The 27,417-nt window shown below is 36.9% G+C and overlaps 1 protein-coding gene across 2 annotated transcripts; it reads left to right on the forward strand.

Moving 5' to 3' along the window:
• LOC127636123 (glycerophosphodiester phosphodiesterase domain-containing protein 5-like) lies at positions 1–27,417 on the forward strand. 2 transcript variants are annotated; one of them, XM_052116530.1, is made up of 18 exons: positions 1–127; positions 230–306; positions 10,500–10,664; positions 17,740–17,843; positions 18,160–18,253; positions 18,873–18,932; positions 19,030–19,128; positions 19,310–19,403; positions 19,612–19,757; positions 20,011–20,093; positions 20,434–20,584; positions 20,675–20,896; positions 23,597–23,754; positions 24,135–24,282; positions 25,584–25,666; positions 26,022–26,036; positions 26,167–26,279; positions 26,569–27,417. In XM_052116530.1, the coding sequence occupies exons 3-18, from the start codon at positions 10,548–10,550 to the stop codon at positions 26,667–26,669; spliced, it is 1,788 nt and encodes a 595-aa protein (XP_051972490.1). In that variant the 5' UTR covers positions 1–127; positions 230–306; positions 10,500–10,547; the 3' UTR covers positions 26,670–27,417. The 2 variants fall into 2 exon arrangements, with proteins under 2 accessions (XP_051972490.1, XP_051972491.1); XM_052116531.1 differs by lacking the exon at positions 26,022–26,036 and having other exon boundaries at positions 4–306.

Here is a 27,417-nt window from a genome sequence, read left to right on the forward strand (position 1 = left end):
GCCGAATGTCCTCGATGAATAGCAGTCCTCCAAATATGCCGAGAAAAGACATAATTGAACCACATTATTACAACTCTTATAGGAGATCGTGTCAGTAAGATGTAATTTACAGCGCAGCGGACTGACGGTGATATTTTATGTAGTCAATTGTCTGTGATAATTAACATTTTATCAAGTTGAGTGTGTTTAAACGCTGTTTAACATTTAACGAGACATAAACTACACACAGAAGTTAAAAGAAGAGAGCGCTGGAGAAATACAGAGCTGAACTCCTGTACCTGCGCTGTTCGCCTTGCCGAGAAGAAGGTAAGTCTGGATAAGTAGCCTATACTTAATCATATTTACTATCACGTCCATGTGTAGGACGTTTACATTTAGTCATTCAAAGTACTTAGAGCTTCATATCATATATACTATGAGTAAGTGTAGTGTCCAGTTATTTGAAACGTTTCTGTCACTATTTGTTTATCTTGATAAAGCTGAGAATTCTGTGTGTGTGTGTGTGTGTGTGTGTGTGTGTGTGTGTGTGTGTGTGTGCGCGCGTGAGCGTGTATTTATCACTTGTGGGGACCAAATATCCCCATAAGGATAGTAAAACCTGAAATGTTTGACGTTGTGGGGACATTTTGTAGGTTCCCATGAGGAAAACAGCTTGTAAATCATACTAAATTATGTTTTTTGAAAATGTAAAAATGCAGAAAGTTTTCTTTGAGGTTTAGAATATGAAGTTTACAGTGTAAAAAACATTATGTGTATGGAAATTCCCCATAAAACATGGAAACCTGTGTGTGTGTGTGTGTGTGTGTGTGTGTGTGTGTGTGTGTGTGTGTGTGTGTGTGTGTGTGTGTGTGAGTATTTTGACAGAAAACTTCCCAGGTCATTAACTATGTATGACCTAACAATTAATATTCATATGTTTTTGTATCTTTGTTTGTATTTTTATTTATTTGTATTATTATTATTGTTGACTGAAGATCTCCTTGGCCATAAAGGATATGTTCTAAAACTGATAGGGATAGTTCACTCAAAAATATAAAAATTATCTCATAATTTACTCCCCATGATGCCATCCCAGATGTGTATGACTTTCTTTCATCTGCAGAACACAAACAAAGATTTGAGATGTTTTTGAAGAACATCTCAGTTCTGTAGGTCCATACCCTATCAATAATATTTTTTGAACTTTTCCTTAATCTTCACTTTAATTTATCCCCCTCTATAGTATTTGTTTACATATTAGTTATTGAAATAACCCCTGTACAGTGATCAATTGGTATCTTAAGATCTATGTAAGATATATATTTGGCTCTTTTGGCACTAAATGTGACATTGCATTGTCGTTAATATGTTGCATTGACAAATGCCAGCAAATCACTATGTGTTATGGTGTAGACAGGCATGTTTAGGTGAGCTCATGGTAAAATAAGTTCACATGTGACTATTTGCACCTGTTTCTCTCATATCAGCATTCCTCAGGCCTCTTTTAGAGTTAAAGAAACATTATTTGTTGGTGTTGGAGTAATACAAAGTATCATATTTCTTATATTTCATTGGACATCCAAAATCTTGGCTTTTGGGTTGGCAGTTTATGTGGTTGCGCCAGATTCTTATGAGAGCAAAAAGTTTCTCTAAGGCAGGGGTCAGCATCCTTTTTGACATTTTTTATTTTCCTGGTCAATTTTAACTTGTGCTATAACTTCATCATTAGATACTTTCATTATGAGCTAGTTGACAACATCCATCCATGTTTAACATACAAACTTTGAGGGTGTTGTTTCTTAGAGCAGGTAGATTAGCTTGGTACGATGTGAAAACAAAAGCTGCATATGAGAAGAAAGAGCAGAGAGATAAATGAAGTTGGCTTTGCTCGCATTATCTCAGAAAAATCCACCAATGGAGACTGAAGACAAAGGACCTGTTTCATTCCTGGGAAAGTAAACTCTTTCCTGCTGTCGCGGTGGCTCCATCAAACCTGTTGGATAAATTCCCACAGAAACTTCCAAAGTAGTTTTTGACGGAGTCTGCCCATTCTTCAATATATCATTGCTGCTCTACGCCGTCTAATCTTAAATTGTACAATGAGTAAATGTCTCTCTATTTGCAGGTTTTTGAATTATGAATGCATCCAGGAATAGAAAGAGTGTTCATTTTTAAAATCTAGTTAATCTCACTGTCATGCTGGAGTTAATGAGAGCTGTGCCTCAGAGTTGGACTGAAAATCAGAGTTGAAGATCTCATGAGAAGTTAGTTGTTTGCAAACTAAAAACATTTGTAATTTGACATGGTGCTACTGAAAGTTCTGGTGCCCTAACATGCTCACCGCTTTATGCCTTAAGTTACTGTCAAGCGGCTTCTACCATCAGACATCTTTGCATCAATTCATATGTGTTTACCATTTCCCAAGATGCTAATGATAGTGTAATGCAGGAGCAGCCTCAGAGACATGGGATCTGGACCCATGGAAACCAGGAAGAAATCCCACAATGCATCGTAAAAACCAGCGAGCATCGTTGCTCACAATGTTCCCACACTGGAAACGTTGTCATGTCTTCTGAAGTCTCTCAAGTCATTAGAAGACAAGCACAAGTGTGTGACATTCACAATGAAATGGAAACACTCTTTTAAATATTAGAGTAGTTAAAAGAATGTTTAAAATACACTAAAATTACGTTAAATACTTTATAAACTATAGAACAATTCTATATAAAACAATAGTGAATTTAAAATTGAAATTTAACGTCTAATGTTAAAATATGTTTTCTACTTTAGCGCTGCCCGCTTAAATTCTTTGGCCAGTTCATGAATAAATAAAAGGACAGTTTCATGTCTATCCTTGTATTTTTCATCTGGTTGAGGTTGATAATGGTTTTAGAAAGTAATTAGTAATAAGTAATGCACTTACTTTTCAGACAGAGTAATTAGTACAGTAATCTAATTACACTGTAGAAAATGTAATTACTTACTTTTAAGATGAAGTTACCCAACACTGGTTCTATCTTTGATTTTTTTGGGATAGACTTACTGTCTCTTCAATGGCATGAATGGTATAAAGCTGTATTAAGCTCCTAGATTACATCTAATTTACCACAACTCATGTTGTCTGGAGTTCTTTGTATACTGAATGTTCTTGGACAGATATTTTATAATTGTTTTGTCCAAAATCACTTTAAACTGCAGTACAGCCCATTGAAGAGACTGTGTCTATCCCTCACTGCCTTGTTGTCATTCACATAAAAAATCAAAGATGGCGCTAGCTTGAATAAGGTCTATTGAGCCATAAGTGTCCCAATGTTTAGTGGATGAACACCCTTGCCAGTGCATGAATTCGTGTTTACGATATACTGATTCACAACATAGGGTGCTATGGAGCTGATTGAGACATACCCAAAGTATTTCTACCAAGTCCGTCCATCTTTTGGGGCGGCCGCCTTTGGAACGCTCTCGGCAAGCTATTTCAAGTCATGAAAGTGCGGCTCCTATCTACTTGAATGGGGCAAGACCGAAATCTCCAAAACGTAAAATATTACAATCAAAGAACATATTTCAATCAGATGTAAAATCTGACAATGCTGGAATCATAAATTGTGCTTCTTCAGATTACACACAAAAAAATACATTTGCCCGGATTGTGTAGCTAATGTGCATTCTTGAGAGGATTGACGGGTGATCTCTGTATCTAAAAGGTGCTTTGCTCATTTACCTGTAAGATGGGACTTCGATCTACATCCGTTGACCATTGAGCGCTAGAGCTCCTTGTTTGGTTGTTCCAATTTCTCCCATTCATTTTAATAGATGTGGCCTTTCTCTGCTAAATATTCTTTGTTTCAGCTCAAGAACTTTCGACCAACTGTAGCCGAATTCACATTGAGATCAGTCTGGTGAACATCCTTCCAAATATTCTTTTGTTTTTAAGGGAAGTAAAAAAAGCCATTGGTTTTTGGAACAAAATGAGAGTGAGTGTATATATAATTATTTTTGGGTGTGTATAGATTGTCCGCCATTGTGTTCTGAAGAGTGTAGTAGTGGACATTATAGTGACAATTAGCCTCCCTGGTTGGACCTAACCCCCAATACCCTTCCTGGTGGCAGGGCTTCTGAACTTAATGGCTGCCATCAGTTCTCTGTAAAATCCCATCAGTATCAAACAATGAGTATGTTTTTGGAATCTCTGCTTTAAGTATCTGAAAGTATCTAAGGCTGGATATCTCAGTCAGCTTTCAAACGTCCAAAGGACTTTGTCTGGTTTTGGATGAATGGAAAAGAAGTAAAACCTTTTTGTTTATTGGATACCTTTAATTGAGTTGCTCTTTACAAAATCCATTCAGCCCTTCCGAAGTGGATCTGTGATGTCGTTTGAGGGCCCCTGGTCACTTGGGGAGAAGATCTGCTGGAGTGATGCAGGAAATTAAACAGACAAAAGAAGCTTCCTGTCATTGGTCATCATACCTGTCGGGAAACTCCGACAGGGCGTAGAGGGGAAACAGGGTCTGAAATCAGACCTGGCTGGAATGAGGCTCAAAGCAATAGACTCATTTTACTCTGCTGATGGTGGAGAGTTCAGGAATCTGAAAAGTACATGGTAAACTCAGTGTCATGGAAACAGGCTGGAGCACGAAGCCCCACACCAACACAGCTGACAAAAACACACACACAGCTGCTAAATACACACACACTTACAATTATAGCCATACACTGTTTTTCTTCTGCTTAGAGTGTGTGTTGACCACTTTGAACATTGGAAGATTCCTGAAGAATGCGTTGAATCAGGATTGAAGGAACCATTTTGCTTTGCCAGCAGTGTTTCACTGCCGCCTTCTGCTTTTGTGTTTGTTCATCTGAGTTGATATAGTGTCTAGAAGGTGAGATATAAAATGCCACAGATTAAATTTGCAAACCCAGATGAACTTTTCTGTGATGAATTTAGAAGCAAATCTGTGGAAAACATGGTAAAATGCAACCTGGTCTGATAAAATCACGTTACTATACCTAATTTTTGCGTTGCTCATTATGAATATCGCAGTGAACACTAGATGCACTACAACAACAATGACTTTTATTCACGTTCAATCTTGAGTAAAATAACAGATTATCAGTTCATAAATATATACAGTACTTTTCACCCTGTTTCTCATACAATGCTATCTTATGACAGCTAAACACTTTTACTAAAGCACATGACTTGTGTGGCGAAACATTTATCATTTCAGTACGTAACCAACTAAATTTACAAGCTTGTGTTTTAGTCAGCCCTGGCCACTCCCTGCTTTAGGTTTAATGTTTAGGCTATGTTTTGTTGATTTAAAACTTGTCAGAGCATTAACCTTAAAACCACATCTGTTTGGGAGAAAATGCATCTCGCTTACAGCGCAAAATAGTGTACACCTCGGAATTGCCGCGATACGTGTAATAATCCACATAATATAATTTTTCAAACATTGTCGCCACAGTCACGTACTTTTCATTAGATCTGGCTGGTCAAATGTGTTAATCAGGACTAAGAGTATTGCACTCTTAAGCCCATTCACACCGCGGCCAGAATTGTCACTTGGTGTCGCTAGACTTTGCGATCTGTGTCACTGGTGGGCGTTCCTACTGCTGCCGCTGTTCAAACATTATTGGTGGACTCCACAACGGGCTTTATTGGTTGCAGAGAGCATTGTCAACTGAAGGGGGTAAAGGATTGTAAAGGGATATAAGGAAAAGGAGGAGGCGAGAACCGACTCGACAATATAAATAATATTTTAATGAAAAACTTAAACAAAAGACGCAAACACACACATGATTGTCAGCTGACCGTAAACGATTTCTCTCTCGTTGCACCACCATCCGCAGTCTGCCTTTATCCCTCTCGGAGGCTTAATTAGCCTGATAAGGGACCGGGTGTGTATAATCACGACCCGGCCCCGCGCTCCACCCCATCACATTTCTCTGTAAATTTGTGGAGCTTTCTGCCAAGTTCTCATTTATAAATATTAAAGTTTTGTAGTAGTAAACTCCACCTCCCAAAACCCAAATAATGTTGGGAATGACCTTTACCCCAGTTATTGTCCAGCTGTGGGATATGAATATAGATCATTTGAATTTATCAAAGGTATATGCAAAAATGGCTTCAATCTAACAAAGTTGTAAAACAACTAGAGTGTGAACAACAGGCCCCATTGATAGTGGGTGAGTGTGCTCTGGTAAAAAACATAAAAATAAAAAAGGCAGACAGTCAGACTAACAGGAAGTTATGTTTGAAGGAGATAATGGTGTCTTTGGTTTGAAGCAGTATTGTCTTTTGGAGGTGAATACAAGATGCACATGAATGATTTTAGTTACTGTTTTTGTTAAGGGTCTAAAGCAAAGGGAAACAAATCAAATCAAATTACTTAAACCTTTGGAGTGATGCCTTCATACTGAGCTTGTTAGACCAGAGTAACACCAGAAACGAGTCTGATAACACAACAGATGTGTGGAAAAGAGGAAGATGTTATCTCGTGTACTGGAAAGCTAGAGGCACAGATGCTTTTACACTCTCCCATGAATTCACATTTTCATTTCATCATATTTGTAGGGTGTTATTTTTGGGAACATTTTAGTTTCTGGTTGTGGAGGCAAGGGTGTATTCGAGTGTTCATCTGAGGGAGAGAGGAAGCAGTTAGGGTTTTCACCTGAGATGAATTGCTGGTAATTGCGGTTTCTATTTTCGCAGTGAGAGACAGGTGAATTAAAAAGGGGCCAGACCTCAGTGTTAGAGAGAGAGATAACCCAGCTGACAAGCTGTTGGCCGCTGCCATTTCCATGAAAGAACCTGCTGAGTGAATTATCTGAAGATACACCATTGCGCATTCAAGCGAACGTGTTTTGTGTTATTAATAAATTTACCTTTGAGTTGGATTCGCTGTCTCCCGCTTACTCATTCCTTGAACCTGTTGCACTGGTAATGACCTCACATGAGCACAATGGCTTTAAATGACAGGCCCACTCTGAACCAGTTGAAGGAATAAAGAGTGCTGTGAAAGCTGGATTTTGGTCACCAGGGGGAAACATTTCTTCAGACGAATGATATTTCAGCCTCCTTGAGATAGTAATTCGTCATTGTCCATTTTGGGCTTTACACCACCTCCAAATTACTTAGAAAGACTATTGTAGTAGCCTGTGTTTGAGTGTGGTTTTAGAGATGCTAATGATGTGCTAATGAGTGCCTTTTATTTTGGCCTGTCAATCTGACTGGGCGCTTTTGTTGGAATTAGATCAAATCAGCTCTGGCTATGCCCTGATAGCACACATTAATTGCTGTCATTGTAATCTGTTGTTTCTTCATTGCAGCATCTGTTGTTTTTATGCTACTTTGATGCTTCAAGCTTTCCTATTGGACATTTGAGGAAACTCTAAATGCCTTTTTTTATATTTACTAAGAATTGGCTTTGAAAAACAGTTGCTTTAATGTGCTCTAAGCGATTTCTGACTTTTGCTATTGTGACAGGAATACAGTCAGCCTGTCTAAAGTCCCTTGCAGCCTTTGATATTCCAGCAGCTCTATGCTTTGAGATGTTTAGAGAGATGAGTGGAAAGTGACCTGGCAGTGGCAGGTAGGGCTGATTTTACTCTATTGGGTCCCGTCTGAATGTCTGGTTCTGTGAAATCTAGAATGCTGAATGTGTGTCTCACAGCTCCATAATCAAAGAGCTGCTGTCACAGTGAGTCCTGTAAGACCCGGTCTCAGCCTCAGACAAATCACCTGCTTAGACGGTCTGTCTGTTCACTGACTGTGTCAGGCATATTGCACTCAACTGGCATGCACTTGCTCAATCTGGCAAGATCTAATTTGGCTAGCTTTACGCAAGTTCAACGAGTCGGATCCTTGTATATAAAGTTGTATTTACAAGGTAGTTTGTTTAAAAAATGAGCACTTTTGTGGAAGACCTTATTACTGTTATTGCAAAAGGTTGCAAGGTTAGTGCCATTCAATTTATTAAAAGATTTTGTTTGAGACAGAAGTCAAACGTAATTTTAAGGAAGAAATGTTTTGTAATATAAACATTTCTTATTGGATTTACTGCCCTCATCAACCCTTTACCAAATGATGAAATTATTTTATACAGTATTTTAACAGAACCAATTCATGCAAAAGGTTTTAAATTAAGATAATTATTTTAAGGTAAATAATTCATAATTTTTTACAAAATACCACTTATTACAACAAAGCTCTCATTGTCATAATGTTTTTCATTCACTAAAAAGAATGCAACTGATTCATTCAGAAAGTAGCACAGTGTGATTTGTGGTGTAGATTCAAAAGAACCTACTCATAAGAGTAATTTGTTCGTGAATCGGACTACAGTGGTGGCTATGTGTTTCGCGATGTGGATTCTAAAGAACTAGCTCATAAGATTAATTTGTTCAAAAATTGGACCACTGGTTGCACTATGCAGTATGGCTGTTTCTCAATGTGCTTTCTTTTGTGTTCTGACATTGCCCATTGTACTAATGTGCCACGATTTATTCCTGGCAGGCAGCAGATGCCCTAACTCCACCCCAACCCTAATCCTAACCAAATGTAACCTGTAAGGCAGAGTAGCCTGCCAGGCATAATGGATGACACCTTTCTCCCATCGCAGTATATATATTCTCATGGACTCGTTCTATGTCATCATCCACTGCTGAAGTTCAACCCCAATGCTCAAGAACGCAAGCACAGGGATTGCATAAAATTACCCGAATGTACTCTTTGATCTGGACGAATATCGGGGATCCATCGGATGGTGACTTGTGGGCATGAACCCGGTACTATAGTTGCAGACAAAGGCGAAGGACATTTATCGTTGTGTTTTCCCTCGAGAGTTTCCCGCCTTAAGCTTGTGCATTATACTCCATCAACATTTTTTTTTTGGACAAGTTCGTTCTTCCAAGATAGCTTGGCAATACTAGTCTGCATAAGAATGCAAGTCTATTCTCTACAATCTTAGCATTGAGAATCACCCTGTGTTTTACAAATCGGCAAGTCATATTTATTTCTAAAGCGCTTATCACAACACACATCGTGTCAAAGCAGCTTTACAGGAAACCATGCATTAACAAAAAATGTAACTGTAATATCTAAAAAGTCTTAGAGTATCATTGTGTAGTTTGATTAAATATGATTGTAAATAGTGTATAGAAATTAAATAATTAAATAATAATTGTATTTAGAGCCCTGTGCTTAAGGCAACTGTGGCAAGGAACACAAAACTCCATAAAATATTTGTTAATGGAGAAAAATTATCTTGGGAGAAACCAGACTCACTGTGGGGGCCAGTTCCCCTCTGGCTAAACAACATGAATATAATTCCAATATTAGTTATTTATGTGCAGTGCAAGTCATGGTTTTTACTTTAAAATGAATGACTAATGTCTATGAAGTCTATCCTGGATTAACTGTAGAAGTTTACATTGTCAAGTCAAGTGGTGCACATTGATGCATTTTCCTTTGTTAGTTGGCTGATGGAGGCTCTTGTTGGCAATTAAATGTTTGTCTATGTATTCCATTTCAAGAGTGTAGTCCATCAATAGACGTAGATGATGCAGGCAGAGATTAATAAGGTGCATGGCATTTCAACCTGTTGATCATTTCGTTTAGGTTTGGTGGGGTCCATCATAAGTCCATGGTTCAGGCAGTGGCATATGTAGGATCCCATGTCTTACTGTTGAAGTTGGCATCAGTTCATCCTCTGAAGTCAAAAGACTGAAGTGATGTCTGGCTGGCACCGTCAGTAGTTTGTTGTCGTCTTTCAGCGACACATAGCAGTGGAGTCCAACATCAAGCAGGAACGGAGCTGGATCGACTAAATAGTCATGGCAATCATTCGGTTTCTGTATTTTTTTTAAACATAGACATGGTTCTGAATAAGAACCGGTTCTTGGTTTCCAACCCTAATATTTGTCCCTGTTTTTTAAGTAATGTTTGTGAAATTAACTTATTACTTTTGGACAGACAGATATTCTGAAACAAAGTCTCCTCACATTTCTACAAAGTTTTTTGAGCATGTCAAAATGTGTCTGTTGTCCATCACTCTTTGTCATTCGGTGTTGTTTGTGCAGTAGTCTCCATTTTGTTTATTACTCTTAGTATATATGGTTTAATTGCTTTTTGTTGTGTATAGGGCCATTGTTTTCAGTTGCTGAAAACTGTCCGTTTCTTTTCACACGTGATGGCATGCTTCTAAAGACATTTTGTTCTTTTTATTACACATGGCTTAAAATTGGCAAAACCAAGCTCTCATTACCTTCTACCTACAGATTTCATGCAATTATTACTGACATATTGTTTATGTATCTAGTCTATGGCAAGGTAGGCTTTTCTGTGGTATGTTGTCCTTAGGTAAGTTTCCCAGACTCAAAGTTAAACTGCTAAATCCCCCACTCAGTTTTTCAGTGCAAAATCAACATTGACAGTAATATTTAATTGCAGACAGAGTTTCAACAGTGTTTTATGGATGAAAGTTCTCCAACTCATATGTACCTTGTTGTTCTTGCAGGTTTGCGGTGTGCAAGTGGGATGTCTGCAGATCAGCTGTGGCCTGACTATGGTGAAGCACCAACCCTTGCAGGTCTATGAGAGACAGCTGTGTTTGTCCTGCCTGACCGGGATCTATGGCTGGCGCTGGAAACGGTACCAACGCTCCCATGACGACAGCTCCAAGGTAACAACGGTATTAACATCTCCCATACAACTACTCTGGGGGAAGCCATTGTATTCTAAGCAGATAAAGGCAGTTGCAAGTGCACACCGAAAATAGAGGACAAAATGCTTCTGATCTGATGTGTAATTGGCCCCTTGCTAAGTCCTGCTGTTGGGAGACAAGCTTTTGCTCTAATTAATACCTGACATTAATTCAGATACATATAGACTCCAGTCACAAATATCTCCACTGTCCTTTTAAGGCAAATAGCAGAACCAAAGGGCAACTTAGTCTGTCGTAATGATGCAAAATCACTTTCTCCCCTACTGACTGAGAGAAACTCGAGCCAGGGTTTCACATTCCCTGGAGGACATGTTGTAGTTCAATTTCAATCTGTAAACTACACACAGAGTGGCTTAATAAGGTCTTTCTCTCTTTATCTCAGTGTCTTTCTTTCTGTCTCTTTGACTTGTTCACTCAATGTCAGGTGAAACCAGACTGAATACAGACATTAACTAGCAAAGTTATTCAACCAGAAGCAAGTTACTTCAAAAGAGCACCCATTCCAGTATAGTGATCAAATGTTCTGACCTGATCTGAGCTGCAGCCAGACTTGAAATCAACACTTAACTTTACATAAACTACTCTAATATTGATAAGATATTAAGATCAAATGTAAAAATATCCTCAGAAGTTTAAAAATCAAATATATAAATGGTTCATAATTAGTTTGAACGATAAGTCATCAAGCTCATCTTCAATAGTACAGTATGTGAATGCTTTATGCTATGTTGTTGTCTGTGGACCGTACACGTTGAATAGTAAGCTCTTCCAAACATATATGTAGCTATTGTCTCTATAAACCACAGTCTCCAATTTTAGCTGAAGGCTCAGAAACTTATGCAAGAACATCTGGGGAGAATTTTTGTAAAACCTTTTGCAGTTTTCCATCTACAAAATTTCCATGAGCTTCACTTAACCAACTAACCCAAAAATATCCAAGAATGTCTGCCAACAATGATGAAACTATGCTGTGTATACTTGTGTAATCAATGTCTGCTCAACCCACAAAGATCTTTTGCTTTTGAACTGTCTATCTCTTATTGAACAAATGCAGTACAGATGTTTACAGTGTTAGTGTAAGACTACAATACTAAGATTTTAATTGTATTGTGTTAGTCAGATGGGACATCTGTCTCTTTCTCTGGCTGAGTTTGAAGTAACATACAACTCATATTTATTCAATTGCAATGTGCCTAACTTGGCAGAACAGGGAGTAAAATCAACAACTTGTAATCGCTTTCTTGACTCATTATTTGATTGGGCTGCCTTAAGTTGTGAATTTTACACAAAGTTGAATTAAAATGGCAAAATAGTTATAGAGGTGTTGATAAATGTTTTAATACAACATGCAACATGGCAAGGTCATGTGACAAGAAGGTAGCATACTACATTTTTAAATGTTTATCATTTAATTATGCATACATGGCTCTCTGGAATACTAGGAATAGTATATATTGTGGAGTATGCAGTAAGCAGTACACTAGTATTCCATTCCAAAAAGTTGTAATGATTGAGTTAATGGGTTTTATTAAGTTTAATTTAAGTAATTACATTATATGGTGATTAAAGGTGCAGTCAATAATTTTTCCTCAGTAAAAAAGTTTTACTCCTAAAGAATTTAATTGTAATTCTGAAACATATGTATAAAATCATAACACACAAGTGAGATGAAGACTCCAGTCACATCAGTAACCTTATAACGTTGTATTCTACAAGGAGAGGGTCCCGTCATGGAGGCAGCCATATTAGAATCACAAGATCAGCTGAATACAACTCGCTAAATCTCAGTAACCGCCCTGTTATTGGACACTTTCATTCATGGATTAAATTAATCATGGCTAATTGTGAAAATTGAATTTCTACTATGGCATCTGAAACTGAAAACTATTGATTTTGAATGATGCTGCATCCACACCACTAGGGGTCAGTGTCCAAGTCGACATGAACACAAAAATTACTAAGTGCACCATTAATTAATATAATGATGCAATTGTGTATGTATAAAAATTTGCAGAAGAAGGCCCTCAAAATAAAATAATTCAATATATAATGATTAAATAAATATAAATAATTTTATATAAACAATTATGGTAGCACTTTATTTTACAGTACTGTTCTACATTTATGTTCTATATAATTAAAACAACTATCTTAATTAATAGGTACTAACCCTGAAACTAAACCCAACCGTAACTTGAACCCATATTAAGTGCATGTAGTTACCCAATATTACCCAAAGTACACTGTAAGCAGTGTCGGGGAGTAACGGAATACATGTAACGGGATTATGTATTTCAAATTCAAACTATATAAGTAACTGTAGTCCACTACAGTTACATTTTAAATCATTTGTAATTAGAATACAGTTCAATTCTTAAAGTATTTTGATTACTGAAGAGTATGTTGACAATAAAATAGATTTTATTGTCATTTGTTTCATTTAATATTTAGTTATTTCAGATCGAAAACAATTGTACATATAAATGGTGCGATCTAAAGTGCATTTGAACAGCAGTGAAACACTTTCTTATGATGTGTCACATTCATACAAGCAGACAGAGAAGTAAGTTTGAAGTAAGTTTGGAGCAGAAGAAATAGAAATAAACCTTGTGGAAATTGTCTGCTTTACGCTAAGCTAAAATGCTATTTCTAGCCATTGTACATGCACGTTACCATGCACAAACATATTTTTTTTGTCATGAAAATTCACGTTAGAATCATGATTTCTTTTTGACTAGCAACAAGGGGAAAAAAAGATTTTTTGGGCAAAAATCTTATTCTTGATAATAATTTTTGTACTGTTTTCCTGTAAAAATATAAAAAAAATCCTTTAAACAAAATGTATTCGATTGATCTAGTTTTAGAAGCAACACTGCATAAGATAATTAGGTTTTTCAGAGAATGTATTTTTAACGTGTGTATTTTGTCTTACTGTACTGGCAGAGTTTTTAATAGTCAAAACAAGTGAAAAAATCTACCAGTGCTGAAGAAGTAATCCAAAATATTTAGAATATGTTACTGACCTTGAGTAACCTAACAGAATACATTACAAATGACATTTTACAGCATGTACTCTGTAATCTGTAGTGGAATACATTTTAAAGTAATCCTCCCGACCCTGACTGTAAGTATACTGAAAGTACACATACTGTATAATAAATTGCAACCAGAAAGTATATAATATATATTAAGTATAATAATTCAGATAATTAAAATATACATGCAGTTATACAATATTTAAACAAAATATACATGCATGATTGTGGCAGAGATTTAAAGCATTGATTAGGTAATTCAAAAAGTTGCTTTAAAATGTAATATATTGTTTATTACCATATCAATTAACAATCCTATCATTGACCTACAGTCCATAGCAATCCATTTCGCAATTTAATGCATCAACCTGTATGAGATAGACTTCTTATAAGGGCTTTAATATGGTATAAACACTCAGTGAGCACTTTGTAAGAGACACCTGTACAGGTGCAGAGGTGTTCCTAATACAGTGCTCAGTGAGTGTATGTTCATGCATTAGACAGATGCTTTTGGAGCGTCTCACTTTGGATACACTTACTACCCTCAGCTGACTGAGAATCATAAAAACATGGGGGTGTTAACTGCAAGCTCCGATTGTTCTAGAAAAATTCCTTGTTACGATCTGGAGGAATGATTAATTGCTTACATTTTTTTTAACACATTATATTTTATTTATTTTCAATTCCTGAAAAGTCAGCAAAAATGATGCAGCCATTAGTTCATCTTTCTAATTCAACCGGGTTTCTGCAGTAACACCTTGACATTGAGAGCTTACTAATCAGAAGCTCTGTGATTGGCTGGTTCAGGCTGTCACTATTGTTAGCTCCACCCACTTTATAATTCGAGCGTGGTGACGATGTGTTCCATCCGATGAGCAGGTCTGGAGGAGATAATTGGTTTGAGGGATTAACAGCTGTCAGCTGTGTAGAAAGAATGAGCACAGCATCAATATGTGTCTTCCGCTGAAGAGTGACATCTCTCGAGGTCTCAACTCCGCCACAAACCAAAATACAAATACAACATGAGTCAGTCCATTTTGACGTCTATAACGGAGCTTGAGTGGAATAATTCGAAACTTTGCATGAGTTGTTGTAGTTTTACTCAATTATTAAATTTTCTATTTGAGCTATTTGAAGTATGTCTAAATTTGGATTGTCAGAGATGGCAAAAAGAATCTTCAAGTATGAATCAAGTGCTGAAATACCATTTAATATGGAAGGCGGTTAGGTGTAATGCCAAAGAGAATTAATCCTCATCCTCTCATCCCTCTATTTATAAACACCTTTGGTGCTTTGGCCCATGTGGCAGGCATCCCATAAAATCCTCCCCTCTCCCAGTTTATGTATGGGACGTTAGTCCCAATCACATTATATTTCACTGTTATTGTTAAATTGTCAGTCAGCTGTCAAATATAGGGTGAATTGTCCTAAGGTTTTGCATCTAGACACATTCACTCTAAACCATTTTCAGTTTCCTAGTGTCATTGATTTCCAAATTATGTTTTGGTAGAGCGTATTTTTTGGTGGAGGAAAACGCAGTTCTAGTGTAGATGAGATGCGTAAACGTTAACGCTAAATTTATTTGGTTTCAAATGAAAAAATATTAGCTAAAGTGCAGAGGTACCTATATGCTAGCCCTTTTATGAGTTAAAGTAATCCTATTTCAACATCTTATTATACAGCTCTCTTGAATACTTGAATCTGATTGGTTAATCAAGGCATTTTGCTGTCAGATATTTTTGTATTATGAGCGCTAAACTGAATATTGACCCCTATACATAGCTGTACTAGCTGTACTAGTTTCTAAACAATATTTCATTGACATTTATTTATTTTGTTAAGTCATTGTTTGATAAGTGTAGTAATATATAGTCAAAAAAAAAAAAACTTTCTGGTTCGTGTCAGGGTCCTGATTCCCTGGTTTTTATTTATTTTGCATTAATGACCAGCTACATTATCCCTTACATATTTCAGCTGTAGCAAATGATTTAGGTCTGTAGGAATTCAAAACCAACCATAGTGAAGAGATTGATTCAGGTGCTTGGTGCATTTCCTACTACTAACAAGCTTACGAGCTGATGTCATTTGACACGTACATCATGTAAATTGTAATATTAAATTGTAAATTAGATATTTTTTAATGACTGTATCTCCTCTAGAAGACACACCAAGACAAGTTCGATGTTTATTACCTTTAACTCCTGTTAACGGAACAATGAACTGACTGAGGAGAGGAAGAAAACAGATCACTGCCCAGATGCACTCTAAACATTCCAAACAGCTTCAGGTGATATAGATCGCAAAGTATGAGGGAATTATACCAAAAAAACAAACAAAAAAAAAGTAAATACAGAAGCACTCTTGTTGTGGAATAAGCGGAGCCAGATCTGCCGCTCCGCTGAAGCAAAACGTTTTTTTTCAGAGCTTCTTTAAAAGAAAACCCCTGTGTTAAATCTTTCATGCAGTAATATTTAATGTGTTATAGCTTTATTAAAGTTCAAATAATAAGGAAGCAGGTCATGTAAATAACTGCAAAATCCAAAACTGGTATTTCTCTTTGCAGTCAGCACCTCTTCTATGAGTGGCGCGAAGTGTCCCGATCTAAAGGAAAGAGACTGAAACTCCACCCAGCTGATGCACACTCTGTCGCGGGGACGCTTGTCCCTCGAGCGCGCGCATTTTCTACAGCTAGATTGTAACGTGATTGCTTGAAACTAATTGAATCATAATATATGTGTCACTGTGCGTTTCTTATTGTGAAGAAAATTGGCAATATGCAACTTTATTTATTTATTTATTTTTTTAAGACAGAGTTTTTTTTATTTTATTTGCGAGTTAATGGATTGAAGTGAACAAAAAGATGAGAGAGGGAAGTCTTAGCCCCATTTAACACAGTAAAACAATACGTTTTTGATTTGTTTTTGTTTTGGCTTGTTTTCCAATGTAAATATCTAAAACTCCTTTTAAACTATATAAATGTACTTTAGCAGTTATACTGCAGAAGAAACCAATGTTATCTGAGAATGTTGAATATAATATTAAAAGTAAAATATTTTTAAACATCTAAAAATCCTTTAAAAAAAGGATGCATTTGCCTGAGAAGCAGCATATGAGATATTTAGACTTGCTTTTAGAGAATAGATCATGAATTTAAATATATTTTGTTTTAACTGCACTCCAAGAAGTATAACCAAGTGAATCAAAATACACGTATATACAAAATACACTTATATACAAAATACCCTTATATTTGTCACTTAAAGCAAGTCTAAATATCTTATATATTGCTTCTCAAGTAAATATATTTTTAGACCATTTTAAATGGAAAACAAAACAAACTCCATTGACAATAATAGGATTTTTTTTGCAATGATTTTTTTTACTGAATTAAACGTATTAAAAGTATGTTTTCCTTTAATTCAGTGAATGTCATTTAGAAATATTTAAAAAAAAAATATTATGTCCTCTATTGTTAGCAAGCACGTTTAATACAAACTTTTAAGTCAGGGCACAAGCTGAATAGTCTGTTAAGAGCTAAGGATTATTTATTAGCTAATGATAATTACATGCACTGAATATATTGCATTAAATTAAGAGCCCTAATCAAAATGCAATAACTTGCTTAGTTCGTCCCTTTCCTTTTCCGCTGACATCACCTAGGCGGCACGGGTTAGCCAAATAGCTATTTAGGCATTATTTGAGCTAAACTTGAAGATCTGTTTCCAATCTAGTATGGAAAGCCCAATATTCGTGATGCCAACCAATTCCTGATGGTTAAAAAAATCTTTCTTGAAACTTATTACAGAAATAAAAATTTTCATTTTCTGCTTTCTAGTATTATTAAATCTACACACTCTTATATCTTGTGAGGATAAAAAAAATATGTTAAATTGTCAATTAAAACAAATAAATAAAAAATGTATTGTTTGGTTGTCAGTCTGCAGTGATTTGAGGGAATGTGTCATGTGTTTACATCACCTCTTGCTTTTGTTTTTCAGTGGGAATGTTCATGGTTCTTCTTACTCTGCTGTTCGTTTCTCCTCCTCCTGGCGTGGTCGTACTTCTGGTGGGAAGCTCGTAATGACTACAACGAGTTCAACTGGTGAGATCAGCTCAATTTAAAGAAACCTGCTGTTATAGCAGTGAAGTTTGCTGCTCATTAACTCTAGAGCCTGATGTGTGCCCTCTGTGAAAAGCTGGCTTCAACCTTGTTAGAATTTTTCTATAAGCTTTCTTAGGTTTAATTGCAGGATTCCCACAGTTATATTCACATCATGGACTGCATAATCTCCTAATGGTTGGCAAACAGTAGTATTTCTCTCAGATGTGTAATGCATGATCAGTGGGTTTCAGGATGCTGGTGTTTTTTACCATGATGGTGTCTGTGAGCAGCTCTTGTTGGATTGTATTTCTGGCAGGTTGTTATATAATCGTTCGGGTGTTTGGAAGGATGGCACTGTCCCTATTCTCGCCACAACACTCACAGGATTCACTTACACTGCATTTTTAATGGTGAGTGCTCTTTACATATAAATATATGCCAAAAACAGAGAGAGAGAAAGCAGTGTGTTTAAACTTTAAATGGGCTTTTAAGTGTCGCATTTACATTGTTAGTCTGAAATGTCTCCTATGTACAATTTAACTGAATTCAAACTAAATGAAAAATAATGTTCATATTGAACGCTGGTGTAGCCTAGGTTAAAGATCTGGATCAGTAACCGATAGGTTGTACGTTCACACCCCACAATGGGCAATCCACGAGCTACCACGATTGTGCCCTCAATCAAGACACTTGACCTCAGGTTTTGACACCATTCTCAGTAAATTCTAGTGACTGTTGTTTGTGAAAATCCCAAGAGATCAGCAGTTACAGAAATATTCCAACCAGCCCGTCTGGCACCAACAATCATGCCACTGTCTAAATCACTGAGATCAAATTTTTCCCCCATTCTGATGGTTGATGTGAACATTAACGAAAGCTACTGACCTATATTATGCACTGCTGCCACACGATTGGCTGATTAGATAATCGCACGGATGATTTTTAGTGCCAAATGCATAAAAAATAAAATAAAACAGTATTGGATGAGAACATGTTAATAATAATTAATTAGAGATCTATTGTTTTCAGATTCTTGCTCTTAGTCATATTGTACTGGGACAGCAGCTTAACTTGTACTGGATCCATAAGGTAAGACTGTACCTTTTTAAAATGTTTTCAAGTCTGAACTTCTCAGATTTAGGTTTGAATGGATGCACATTGAATCTCTGGGTTTTATTTTCCTTAGATTGTAGTTCTGGCTGTTCTTTTCACCACTATCACAGGTGTGGTGTCCATTGAAGATTTTTGGCAGGATGAATGGGACATTGTCCTTATTTCTTTACAGGTTAGAAAAATGTTATTACTCTTTGACCAAGCAGTGTGTTAATACGGGATGTCTTCATCTCAAACTAATTTAAGCCCCAGCCAAATTTGATCACAGTAATGTGCCATAGCATTTTTTATTATGACTATAGAGTGATGTTTGTGAGTGTCTTGATTCTCATATTGTGTCTCTGCTGGTGCAGTTCACCGGTCCATTCCTGCACATCGGGGCCTTAGCTGTGATCACAGCATTAGGGTGGGTCATTGCCGGTCATGTGGCACGAGGAGAAAGATCAAGTGAGTTTAAGTTCATGTGAGAGGCAAGTGGCAGATCAGACCAAAGAAAGACAAGAGACACACAGGAGGTCCAGTGTAATTCTAATCAGGCATCCTGTTCCATAAACAAAACCAAAAGCAATCTGACAATACTTGGACGTGAAACAGAGAATGTGCTTGCCATATAGTCTCCTTTTTCTCATTTGTGTTTGTGTGCTTTTGTGTTCAGGACTTCAGATTGTTATACTGGTGGTTTATGTGTGTGTTCTCCTGGTGCTGTACCTGGTTCCTCTCTTCATCTCTTCTCCCTGCATCATGGACCGTTCTAAGCTCGGTCCTCGTCCTGCTGTCATTGGCCGCCGTGGAGCTCCAATGGTGAGACAGCGGATCCTAATCCCGGTTTTCCAGTCCAGTTTTTCCACAACACGAATGTCAATTCAATTATTAGAAAGAACTGGAAAGGTCTTTACTGTATGTTCCCACTGTATTCATTAGAGAGCCACACTTGAGCTTTGTCTTAAATAATAAGCTGATTGTCAGACAAAACCTTAACATATTTGTTGAGCTTTCTTCCTGTTGAGATTGTAATTCTCAATATGCACTGCTTCTCTCTCCCTGTCTCACTCAGCTTGCTCCAGAGCACACTATCATGTCCTTCAGTAAAGCTCTGCAACAGAAAGTCAATGCCCTGGAAGCAGATGTTGCCATCAGGTATCCATTTTTTTCTCTTGTTTAGCAAGTTTTGAGAATGTATTAATATAGCTACATTTTCAAAATTGGGAAATTGGGTCTCTAAGTATGATCTGTCCAGGGACAAATAGATTTTGTTCAACTATGCTCAGATTCAGAGAAAACAGAGTGTGAAAACTGCAGTAACTGTAAAATTCAAACTAATATCAAGTAACTTTGAAGTTGAGTTTCAGTGTTGGAGAAGTTACTGCTTTTTGCCTTTGTTGGGCAGAAGGAGTGCCAACCAGACAGTGATACAGAGAGCATCTGATTGGCTCTCAATAAAAAACTCTAAAGTGATTGGATGCTTCTCTCTCCTCAGTCTCGATGGAGTCCCGTTTCTGATGAGAGATCGCACATTGCGCAGGACCACAGATGTGGACAAGCTGTTTCCTGCCCGTCAGGACAATGACGCCTCGTTCTTTAACTGGACAGAAATCCGTAGTCTCAATACTGGATTTTGGTTCCTCAGGGTAGATACTCCCTATCTCTCTACTCTTTCTCTTCCACCTTTTTTTAACATGTGTGTTGGGATAAAAAGTTCAAGGATATTTGTCCCTCAGGATGACCCATACTGGACAGTGCAGTTCATGTCTGAGAAGGACCGCAATCGTACGGCCAATCAGACTGTGTGTAGCCTAGCAGAGCTTCTGCGTCTGGCTGCTCGAACAAATCGATCTGTGATCTTCAGTCTGCGGCGACCTCCACCCCAACACCCCCGACACCAGCTCTGGGTCAGTGATGCACTGAAGGTGATTCAGAGATCCAGCATCCAACCAGAGAAGGTGAGAGCACAAAGCAAACTCTGGGTGGTGGATTATGGTTTTGAGTCTCTCTTTTTTTTTACACAATTCAACTAGCAATTTGTTATGGCGGTTAAAGCCTTGCTTTCCGACTTTGTAATTTCCAATGGGGATGTACACAAGACTTGTAGTGTTGTTTACTGTCCATTTGTCAAAAAATTAAAATGTAAAGAACAATTACAGTTCACATTAAGCAAACTTCAAAATAAACAGCAAAACATGCAACTTTATACATAATCTTATGCAAGGAATAATCTAAAGAAAAGTATGGAATGAAAAATGTGCCACTGGGACTTGAACTTGAATATTAGGACTTGAATTTGAACATATATTTTCTTGAAATTTAATTTGCGGTTTTTAACTTTAATTACATCAAACTTTGATCTTGAATTTTTGGACTTGAATTTGAACAGGTTTACTTGAATTTGAATTTGTAGTTTTGAACTTGAATTACATCAAACGTGAAATTCAAATGAATGTGGCATGAATTCACATCATGGTGAATTACGAATCACGGAAGGTATGCTGTGATAATTATCATGCACAATATTGTTATTGTGAGCACTTCAAAATAGAGTGAAAATTTCTAGATAACCTGTTATCCAAATTGCTTAGATTCTGAATGCACAGTAGCATTTCCATCAATAAATCAACATTCCCAACACTAACTCTTACAATAATTGGAAGACATACCAAACTCTAAATATCTTTATTTTCTTTATTTCTTTGGTCAATTAAACTTTTCCCTCAAATGTGACCATTGTTGTTACTTGTTCATTTGCAATGAAAATAAACTGTAATAAATTAGATAAATCCAAAATAGAAGCAATGGACTCCAGCCACCATGTCTCTTTGAATTCTATGTGGTTTGATATTAGTTACTTTGTAATCGTTTAATTAAAAAAGTAGAAAACAATGAACTAAATCTGTAATTAAAAACAATAGTTTATTTATATTTCAACCCATTTTGTAATTCAATACAATACCTTAAAAATACCATATAATGTGATCAATGCTGCAGCAATTATCGTGATATAAAAATGTGATACCGTCACTTCACTTGTTCATACCCTCATTAAAGTTTGTAATGTTGTGATTCACCTTGGAGCAGGTTGATTTGGTTCATGGCTTAGAACTATTTTATGAAAGATATTATGGAAACCCTATGGAACAAATTAATGGGAAAAATATTTCCAGAACCAAGACGGCTGGAAAAGTGAGCAGAAACTTTTATTTTGTTAAACTGTTAATTTCAAGTCCAATATCGTCGATATCTATACCAATACCGATACTCTATTTAACTGATTTATTTGCGATTTATTGGGATAAAATGGTCAATTTAAAATGTTATTTTTAGTCATCATTCGTTATTCTTTTTTTTTTTTTTTACATTTGTGAGCCTAAACAGAAAATTATTAGACTTTTTTTGTTTTGTTTACCCCTACAAAAATGAACCATGATGTGGCAGGGCGGAGGGCGGGGCCGGGTCGTGATCCTATGCACCCGATCCCGTATTATGCCTCCATGAAGGTTGAAGGCTGACTGCAGGGGATCGTGCGGGAGAGAGAGATCGTTTACGGACATGTCCGTCATGTTTGTGTCTCCTTTTAAGTTAATCATTAAACTATTATTTATATTGAAAAGCCGGTTCTCGCCTCCTCCTTTCCATTGATCTGTTTACACATGGTTTCACTACACTAACTGTAGTTTAACCATGGGATTTAGTTAAACCATAGTTACCACACAATTAACCATGGTTACTACTACAATATTGCGGTAGTAAGACCATGGTTTCAGCCCAAAAAAAAAGAAAAAACATGGTTAACTGTATTATTTAATTATTTATTAACAACAATTACCCACAAAGGCATAAGAAATGTCACCTTTAGATATGTTGTTATTTTAGTGTAAATTTACTCCAGAACTGTTTCTCTGATTCTCTATCTTTACCTCTACAAAGCACTGATCCCTCTTGTTTGAATGAGCTTTGTGACAGCACAAACATTTGTCTGCTTGTGTCTTTGATGAGCGAAAGAAGAAATAAGTTCCCATCCTGCACAAATATTTGCTAATATAGCTTAATCCTTTTTATTGCATTTTAAAGCACTTTGAAGATTATTGTTCTTGTTCATGGTAACCAAATAATATCCCTAGTTGAAAGTTTTTTTTAGAATTTATATTTTTGTGTGAGGATCGATATTTCTGATACAACATCAGCATCGAAAGCATCGATACTTTAGGATCGATCCGCACATCCCTACTGTTACACTCTCATCCCACTTCAAACTCATTTGAGCTAATGTTGCTGTGTCGAGCTGGTCAAGATGCTCAAACAATCAGTTCAATTAATTGAAAGTGCCACAGAACAACAGTGTTTACACTTTTGTGGGGAAATATACATACAAATGACTCCATTATACAGTAGTTGACTCTGCACATTAAGTTGGGATAATAGAAAATAGAAAAAAACGTACTTCACTACTTGTCGAAGCTGTCTAAGTCATAATATTTTGAAAGTCTGTGTTGAATATTTAGAAAAATGTAACATACATTTTTAAAAAGCCATCATCAAATCAGCTATTGTGTTTATGAAAAGGGGGTCTCTCCTCTCTCTCTCTCTCTCTCTCTCTCTCTCTCTCTCTCTCTCTCTCTCTCTCTCTCTCTCTCTCTCTCTCTGTGTAGGTGATGTGGACTCCTGACTGGTACAGGAAGAAGGTTCGTGCGGCAGTTCCACTCCTGCAGCAGACATCAGATGAGAAACTTCCTGTAGCTGAGCTGAAAGACAGAGGAATCAGTACACTTACCCTGCATTACAGTCAAGCCAGAGCTCAGGATATCAGGTACACACACGTTGTAACCTACCATTATGAGGACCTTCCAATTAATTGTATTGTTTTTATGCTGAGCTAATGACATTTTATATCCCCTACCCCTACACCTTACACAAACTTACTACATTTTTCATTTTCATGAAGACATTTAAAAAACATTATATGAAGCTAGAATTTCAAGGAATGGTTGGGATATCCTCATAATGTACAAAATGTCTGTTTTTTCTATATTGCGAAGACATATAATGTGCACACAGACATTAACACTCATAACGTCAGCAGAGATACTGTATGTAGCAATAAAAGCAGTGATGTTTTCTCTTTGTGTGTGTGTGCGTGCGTGCATGCGCGTGTGTGTGTGTGTGTGTGTGTGTGTGTGTTGTGAGCAGGCGGTTTTCTGGAAGTAATGTGAGTGTGAATGTGTATCCAGTGAATGAGCCGTGGCTCTACTCTCTCATGTGGTGCAGCGGGGTCCAGTCTGTCTCCTCTGATGCTCCACACATCCTGAAGAAAGTGCCTAATCCAATCTGGATCATGGTACTGCTGCTTTCTCTCAGTATGGCTCAATTTCAGTTTGCATACTTCTAATAAGTACAGAAATACAAAATACATACATAGACAGATGTATTCCGATTGGGATTCAGTCTACACTAAAAAAAAGACTATTAAGATTTCCATTTATCTTAAACATTTCAGCTAATATAGCAACTTTTACATACAATTCCATTGTACTGTACATGGTACTTTAATCATCAATTTAAATGAACATTCCACATTTAGGATTTTCCTTATAAACACGATTTATCATGTACCACTTGACGAACGGAAGCCTTCCACAAGTCATCCTAAAGCATGTTATGTAGTCTATAAGACAGAATTACCTTGCAATATTGGCTGTAAACAAGATGCAGTGTTGCACAAACAGACCTCAACTCTTGGTGCACAAAACAAGATGACGATGACAATCAACAGATACATTTTTTTTTATCACTAATTGTTTATTTTGAGTATAAAATAAACTTCAGACTTCACAAAGCAAGAAGTTACCAAAAGTAAAAACTAAATCAACAATATAAACGGTGTAAATAATAAATACGTGCAAACAGTGAAACCAAGCAAGCTTATTAATTATTCAAGGCTAGTGCATGCTGGGAACATCAGCTTCGAAAAGTTAATTAAAATGTACTTACTTTATTTACCAGTGAAATTGACTCAAATTAGCGAGGTTTTCTATTTTGAGATTGATACATAATGATGCATTGTAAAAAATAAAGCAACAAACAATCATAAATAATATTTATGAGATAGATTAAGTTCATGCTTTATATCACTTATGCCAGGGGTGCCCAATACGTCGATCGCGATCTACCAGTCGATCGCAAAGGCAATGCTGGTAGATCACACACAAAAATTAAAAGTACTTTTAGTTAAATTTGAATAAAAATAAATATAATGTCTTTGCTTCTTTTAGTTTCTGTCTGACTTGGACCTGACGAGTAAATATTGACCAGGCGAGGTTTTGTTTATTCAGTTGCCATGACAACTAGGTTTGCGCATAAGCGTCTTCCAAGGACTTCTGAGAACAGAGCGCGAAATTGCGATGCTACTGCCCGGATTAAGCAAAACTGTCTGATTCCATTCAGTTTTGCCTAATCCGGGCAGCAGTACTTATTTAAATAAGTCTTATTGCTATGTAGAAAGTACTTAATTTGTTTCTGCTGTATTTACTTCACCATTAAAAAAAAAAACATTTTCAATGGTGTTCTGATACTCTTTTACCGGATTATACTGACATCTAATGGTCGAATGGTGCTATTACATGCCCTGTTGTTTTCCAGAGTGCAGAGGAATATGGCCTGATGTGGATTACTTCTGATTTAATCTCTGTAGCGATTGTCATTGGCATTTTCACATTTCAAAAGTAAGTTTTATCATATGTTTTGAGCTGTTTTAAGTGTTATTAATGTTGACTTAAGGAAATGCATTAGTGTCTGTGTAATATACGACAACTCAAAGTGCTGTGAGCTGTTACTGAGCTTTTACACACCCACTTGTACAAACATCTGCCTGATTTCTTTTAGAGCAGTCTCAGCTGTGTGTTAATGCTGAAGTGTTCCTATTGAGTTAGTGTGTGCTTGCTCTATCTGCTGGGCAGCTGGTCGCTTTTGAACTGATCGCTCTGCTCTTTTCTCTTTGGCGTTTTCTTTCTCTCTTATTCCCTCTGTCATCTGCTCTTTGCATGCATCTGTCTTCCGCTGCACGCCGAAATTGCTCAGCTATCACCTGATCAGGTAATGAGGATGAGTATTCCGGGGTTAGAATGCTTTAAAATGCTGTTCTGTGTTTTTGGTGGAGTAAGCAACCAGCAATGTGAACTGTGTGTCTTTGTTTGTGACTGGGTGTGTCCGTGTCTCTTTTTAGGTGGAAAATGAGTGGCATGCGCACATACAACCCTGAGCAGATTATGTTGAGCGCTGTGGTCCGTCGGCCAAGCCGTGATGTCAACATCATGAAAGAAAAACTCATATTTTCAGGTGAGACTCATGAGCCCACAACTCTTTGTGGAGATGAGCCCTGGCTAATAAAGCAGCAGTAAAGCAACATTTCTTCTCCAGTATGGGGTCACCCTCTGTTTCTCAGTTTTTACACTTACTCAGAAGACTTAAGGTTCAGTTAAGCCTAGACTTATTGCACAAATAAATACAATGAGAAACCATAATTTGCCATGTAAGATCCACTATTAACCCCTAGTGGAGGTTTGTCCTCTCTGAAACTCTCCCATGATCCTGGCTAGTGAGTTTTTTTCCTCTCTTCATCCTTTAGAGATCAACAATGGTGTCGGAAGCACAGACGAGCTTTCCATGTACACAGGAAATGGACTGGATGCATATACACGTCATGATGCCCACGGGTCATACGGCTAAACTTTAGTGAAGCCTGGATCATGTTTGAATCCATTTTACAGAAAGAACATCTCAAGCTTATCAATATTATTTTAGCCAGAGTTGCTTTTTTGGAATGTTCTTCTCTGAAAATGAGTTTTTTACATTAGTTTACACAAACTCCTGGGACTCAGAGATAAAGAGTGTCAGCACTCTGAGATCCAAACTTGTGTACAGAAATTCATACTGTATTCAACCTCCATTTCAGTGTTCTGCTTGATGCCTTATGTACTGTCTTTTTGCTGTATCAAACTGCATTTAAAACCGAGCTGAGCTACTGTAGCAGTATGTGCATTGTGATTTTGAGTCCAAACTGTTAATAGCAGGTAAAAAAAAGTGTCTTGTTAATAATGTTCTTGATCTGGAGAACATACTGAAGTTCAATTGACTAAATGTTCAAAGCAAAGCAAGGCAGAACGGAAGGTTTTAAAGCTCTTGTGAAAGAGGGAGAATTATGCTATCCCAAACTAGCCAGATTGTAAAGCTATTATTATTTATATTTTATTTATTTTTGTAATCTTATTTCTTCCTGGTGATCTCATTACAGTAGCTAAAGATCTGTTTACTTCTACACTACTGTATTGATGTCTTTTTAAGTGATTTATTTTCTAATTAAATATTTCTCAATTGTGTTGTGTTTTTCATGAGGTCTGGGAGTTAATGTGGATACATTTATACTTAAAACATTGTGTTTTAGGGACTATTAGCTAATATGTTTGGTGGATTCTGG

The sequence above is a fragment of the Xyrauchen texanus genome, chromosome 43 (assembly GCF_025860055.1).
Source record: "Xyrauchen texanus isolate HMW12.3.18 chromosome 43, RBS_HiC_50CHRs, whole genome shotgun sequence".
Taxonomy (NCBI): Eukaryota; Metazoa; Chordata; class Actinopteri; order Cypriniformes; family Catostomidae; genus Xyrauchen; species Xyrauchen texanus.

Coding starts and splice junctions, on each gene's coding strand:
- LOC127636123 (XM_052116530.1), top strand. CDS start 10,548: ATGGTGAAGCACCAACCCTTGCAGGTCTATGAGAGACAGCTGTGTTTG. Junction 19,758..20,010: donor GCCGCCGTGGAGCTCCAATG/GTGAGACAGCGG, acceptor TGTCTCACTCAG/CTTGCTCCAGAGCACACTAT. Junction 20,585..20,674: donor CTGGATTTTGGTTCCTCAGG/GTAGATACTCCC, acceptor TTTGTCCCTCAG/GATGACCCATACTGGACAGT.